General features: G+C 30.5%; 1 protein-coding gene across 1 annotated transcript; it reads right to left on the reverse strand.

The window, feature by feature from the left end:
- Positions 1-2,922: 2,922 nt before the first annotated feature.
- LOC132940819 (GATA zinc finger domain-containing protein 24-like) lies at positions 2,923-3,396 on the reverse strand. Its single transcript, XM_061008602.1, has one exon. The coding sequence runs from the start codon at positions 3,394-3,396 to the stop codon at positions 2,923-2,925; it is 474 nt and encodes a 157-aa protein (XP_060864585.1).
- Between the last annotated feature and the right edge of the window lie 2,858 nt (positions 3,397-6,254).

Genomic DNA, 6,254 nt, shown 5'->3' on the forward strand with positions numbered 1-6,254 from the left:
ACAAACAGCACGGGGTCCGCGATCTACCGCAGGTAGATTGCCTATCTGATAATATACTGCTGCGAATCAGAATTTTTATTAACAGAAAAGTAAAGATAAATTTTGAACACCATACACCATACACCGAATATTAAATAACGAATTGAACAAAGTTTGAGCCATATAGAATTGGTACATTTAACGGGCAACGAAGTGCCAGCGGGATCAGCTAGTTATTTATAAATATATAATTTAGATAATTTTCTCTTTTCCCAAGTCGTAAATAAAACTTTAATTACGGCTATTTTGATAAAATTACAATTTCGACACAATAATAATAAACGATAGTTATTTTACCAGTCATCCATTATTAATACTGGTTTTATAATTTCTGGCAATAATAATATAGGTAGTCAAGGTATAATATAATTTATAGGAATATGTTAAATTTTCATAAAAATTATTTAAAAATGAAGAAAAAAAAACAAAATAAAGTTTAATTCATTGAAATCACAACGATTTAAAAACATTTCAAAAAGGCAAAACGTATCTACGAACTTGAAATTTGGAATAAGGGTTCCTTTAATGATATATATATGCAATAATAAATCGAAACTTTTTTTTTATGAACAAATTCAATATACCTACTCAGCATTAAAAAAAAAATCTTTTTTTTGAAACATACGTATCTTTACGAGTTAAGAATGATGGTGTAAAAAAAATTACTGATATCATTATTTTGGAAGTTATATTCTTCCAAAGTTTGAGATTTTACGTTTGTATGCGTATTCGCACAACATTGTATTTTATTACTGCGCGCAGCGCCTATTTCAAATTTTGCTTAAGGGTCCCGCGGTGCCAGTTTTTCAAATTTTCTACAATTCTATAAAATTTGAAAATGATATTTTATATTTTAGTTGCCACATCAAGACTTTTCCACTAATCTACTACCAGAAACCTATTTAGGGAGGGGGGTGGGTTGACAGGGGGTATTATATCGAAAAAAATGACTTTACGGGAATAACTCTCAAGCTTTGTAGAAGTGTTGGATTTTGATGACTATTTTTTCATCTGAAAGAAAAAGACTTCCTACAGCCCACATCGATCTCTGATTTTGTATTTTATTTCAAATAGTTGTATTGAAAAATTTGTAAAAAAATGCCTTTAACCTTGTATTTTTTTAGACATATTATAAAGTTTGAGAATAAAATATTGAAAAACAGAGATCGATGCGGGCTGTATAATATTTCCTTCTAGCAATTAAAAAAAAAAATTATGAAATTTGGTAGAATCTACAAAGCGGTATCGTTATTCCCGCAGTGTATTTTTTAGGACAAAATGGCATCGGCACCGGGTGCCTTAACTACAGTACTTTGACTATCTTGTATTAATGTAACTATGTACTGAAGCATGTAAAAACGATGGTGAAATCAGAATTAGGCGGTCAGACTTAGTTTTAAAGTTATAGACTTATAGCTAATTGAAATTTATAGTATTTTCATATAGGTACACCCGGCTTGGTCATTCGCTCGCTGCGCTCACTCAGAGAATTAAAATCGAAAACATCCTTCGATAATAATTGATTTATTATGTAAATCCACCTTGGGCAGCCCTTGAAGTTAACAAAATTATTAAAAGCTGCACATATACACTCAGCGTTGTCACTTACTCGCTGTCTGCGCTCGGACAATTAAAATTGAAAACAGCCCTCGAATTGATACGTAAAACCATATTATCTTGGATGGGTCTCGGACTTTAAATAGCTAAAACTTCAAAACCAAACTTGACCTCCAAATTCTGACTTCACCATCGTTTTCAGCATGCTTAACTAAATACGTTAAAACAAAAAAAGGTGGGTAAGTGGATGTCGCTCTGATGTACAGTAGGTTAAAAGTGGGTCACTGTAATTGATGGTGTTAAATTTGGATTCAATGATATAATCATTGTATAAGAAAAACGATTCTGAGCGAAAACGGACCACCAGCCTATGATATTACCAAGCATATTTGATGATATTATTGTGAATTAAGTAATTTATATATATTATATAACCTATTTACGTGGACCATTGTTTTTAATTTTCAATCATTAGGTATAAAAGTTGAACATTTTATAAATTTTTAACTACAAAATAATTATTAAATTTTAAATTTGATAAATTTTGTCAAAATTTGAACTTTAAATGCTTATAAAAAAAAATTGTGCTTACGTATTTTTAATATTTTTCAACTGTTAGTGTAACAATATATCAGGAGCCTTGCATTAAATTTTCACGCTTTTTTACCCAACAAATACAATTTGATTGATATTTATAGAAAAAAGAACTAAAAAAATTAAAAACTGACAATGTCCGTAAACAGCTCAAAAAGAGTTAGATCAGAGAGATATCAGAAAAGTTTAGATAGTAAGTAATTTAAACCACGTTAACAATATACCGAGCGCTGAATTCAATCCGTGACTTGTGGTTTTGCCATTTTTGAAATACCTTTGCCTAATATATTATATAGGTATACTCAGTGCCGGTGCTAGGTATTGCGGGGCCCTGGACATAGGTATTAGCCTTTAGGTTCTCAGAGAGGGGTGAAATTTTAGCTTTTTTTTAAATCAGGATTTAAAAAAAAAATACTGTTTTTCTTCGAGTTTTAAACACTATAATGATATTAGGTTATTCTTGTTCTTTTTTTTATTATTATGTGTTAACACGAAATTATTTACAAAAAATAAAATAATAACTAATTAGGTACAACAACAATATATAAATATTTAATTGAAGTAAGAACATATTAATTTTATATTAAAATATTTTTTTTCTCGATTTCCTCTGAGCAAAGGCATTGATGACTTCTTCATAATTTATCGATTTTGATATCTCTTGTTCAATTGAGAGCAATGCAAGGTCCGATAATTTGTCTTGTCCAATTGAATTTCTCAAATATGACTTAATTATTTTGAGTTATCCATTCCTGGATCTTTCCACTCATCCAAATTGTAAATAGTCAACTGACCTTCTTTGTCACTTTTTAAGTTATTTTTTTCAGTATTATCATCACATTTAAACAACTTATCTTCATCTAGATCTGAATTATCTTTTTCATTTTTCGACGACTCGCCTTGTTTGTCACTTTTTAAGTTATTTTCTTCATTATTATTATCACTTTTAAGCGATTTATCTTCATCAAAATTATCTTTTTCATTTTTGGACGACTCGCCTTTTTTGTTACTTTTTAAGTTATTTTCTTCATCATTATTATCACTTTTAAGCGATTTATCTTCATCTGAATCATCTCTTTTCAATGAAATAAATCTATTAATGAAGCCGCGTTGTTTATTAATTAACTCTTCATTCTTTCGTTTTTTCTGTCTTTTAGCACTACCCGATTCATACTTTCTAAACATATCTCGTTCTCGACCAGCCATAATAACCTATGTTTTTTAATTATAAATAATTTGTATCAATAAATTTAAAAGTTTGAATTTGTTTTGTAGTTTTATACTTCAAAAATTAAAAATATGTTCTTGTTGAAAATGTCAAGACTATGATGATTATATTCGAAATTACGGAGAAATAACTGTATGTTAATAGAACGCTCGCATGCGTTGTAACCATCTTACACACGTACGAGATATACAATTTTCGTTCATTAGTTTTAATAGTGAGCTGTTAGTATGAATTAGAGTGAATTGGCCTATGCTATGATCAAACTTTTAGGTAAGAACATTATATGTGTTAGTGAGTTATGATTTATGAGCATTTTAAAATATCAATACCTTACATACTCATAACTCACTTAAAAATTAAAATATCGCAGTGGTGGTTTTGGTGGTGATGCAAGTGAGGCACCGCCTCACTTGTAATTTTTAGGAAAATAAAAAAATATATGTTTCTGTATATTAGTATTTTGTAGGTACTACTTTGAATTTTAAAATTTTAATCGTATACTTTTATTTTTAATTTTAATTTATATAGGTACTCGTACTTCAGGCATTAAATGCTTTAGAATTTAAGTTTAATAAACAACAATATTGAATATTATTTTTGTGTACAGAACTTGTACAGTTGTACCTACGAACGATAGAACGGCTGCACGTGGCTGTAACGTAACTGAGATCGACAGAGGTGGTAGCCGCCGTCGCCTAAGTTTTTGCATGTGAGGTGCGTCTACGCACCATAGATAATATAAGATATTCTTAAGGTACCTGTACACTGTAGATTTTTTCTCGCAGAGTTACTCTAGCTAGAGCTCTCTAGATTTAATCTAGAAGTGTACACAACATATAGAGCGCTCTAGCGGTTGCCTCTCTAGGATCTAGGTAGACTAACTAGAGTAGACGAAAATCTACAATGTACACGGAGATAGACACTATAGCTAGATCAGTCTAGATCTATTTGTTCAGTTGAATAGATTAAATAGAGCACGTGGAAATATTTGAACAGTTTTTTCGATAATTATACATTTTTATACATTTTCTTTTGAATTTATTTGTACAATGGCCGATGTTGTGTGGGACAAGCAAAAAACCTATAAGCTAATTGAGCTTCTTGAATCGTCTCCTGAACTGTGGAATTGTACAGTGAAGGAATACAGAGACAGGCAGCTAAAGGCAAAATGCATGGAAACAATTGCTCAAAAATTGGAAATGAGTTCTGCGGAAGTTGGTAGAAAATTACACAATCTTCGGTGCCAAATGAATGGTGAACTACGGAAGATAAAAAATAAGAAGAGTGGAGCAGGTGCAGATGAGACCGTGAAAAGTTCTTGGGAGTTTTTCGATTCACTGAAATTCATGACTGGCATTTCTGAATGTGTGAAGACTGTCGGCACAGTACCAAATGCATTGGTAAGTTACTTATTTTATTATTAAAATAGGTTTATAACTTGGTAATGTACTGAATCGCTATCATAATTATTTTAAAATTAAAAACAAATAATGGAAAAACTAATAAAAGATTTGTATATAATATTATTATAATATTATCGGCCGGTAATTGGCCGCGATATCAATATTTATATTTAAACTTATATATAAGTACATAAATGATAACTTGTTGAAGTCAACACTTTTAATAGATTGTATATATACAATTACAATTTACGATGTTACATATATACAATTTAGTATTTTTATTTAGCATTTTATAATACTTAAAATTAAAATAATAAATAGGTACTATTAAATTTTTTGAATGCCTCATTGTCTATATTATACAATCAGTTCTGTTCTTCACTGCCAGATTCATGTTAATCAAATATTAAACTTAGAACTATTTCAAAAAAAAAGACTTAAAAATTTAAACTTTAAAAAATTGAAAACTTTTTATTAAAAAATTATTTAAATACTACTTAAATATATTGATATTTCCATGTCAGTTCTCCTTCTGTGGACATAAAGTAAGTTTTGAACTTTTCACGTACTTCATTAGCAGTAGAACTTGCATTTCTTTGTACATTAATTTGTTGCATTGAGTGTAATGAGTTTTGTGGAGTTCCTTCTTCTCTCCAACTACCAGGAATCAAACCACTTTGCTCTTCTCTATCAAATGTTCCAGGGGGTGCGTATCTATAGGCTTTCCGAGATAGTAAATAATTGTGTAAACAACAAGTGGCAAGCACAATCTTTGTGGTTTTTTCTGGATCCAACTCTATAGGTTTCCTTAGTACACGAAAGCGAACAGAAAGCAAACCAAACGCGTTTTCCACAACTCTGCGAGCACGAGAAAGTCTAAAATTAAAAATTCGATTTGGCCCGGGTTGATTTCGAAAAGGAAACGGTTTCATTAAGTATGTTTTTAAAGGAAAAGCATCGTCAGCAACGATAACAAATGGTACTGAATTTGACTGTCCACGTAATGGTTTTGGTTGAGGTATATTCAAAGTATTATTTTCGAGAGCTTTTGACAATGAACAATTTGCAAATACGCCACCATCTGAAATACGGCCGTTACATCCCACATCAACATACAAAAATGTATAATCGGCACCAACAAGAGCCATTAATACAATACTGTGTGTCCCTTTGTAATTAAAGTAAAGGCTTCCACTATTCATTGGTGCTTTCATCGTGTGTTTACCATCGAGTGCCCCGATACAGTTAGGGAAATTCCAATTTTCATAAAAACGTTGTGTTTCCTTTTCCCACTCATCAGATGTAGACGGAATCTGCAATTAGTATAAGTGATTTTTGAGTTAAATGTTGGTAATTTGTATCTTGTAATTAGATTTTTAATTATGTATAATATAATAACACCGAGCGAGACAAATAGTATATAATATTAT

This window comes from Metopolophium dirhodum, chromosome 1 (genome assembly GCF_019925205.1).
Source record: "Metopolophium dirhodum isolate CAU chromosome 1, ASM1992520v1, whole genome shotgun sequence".
Taxonomy (NCBI): Eukaryota; Metazoa; Arthropoda; class Insecta; order Hemiptera; family Aphididae; genus Metopolophium; species Metopolophium dirhodum.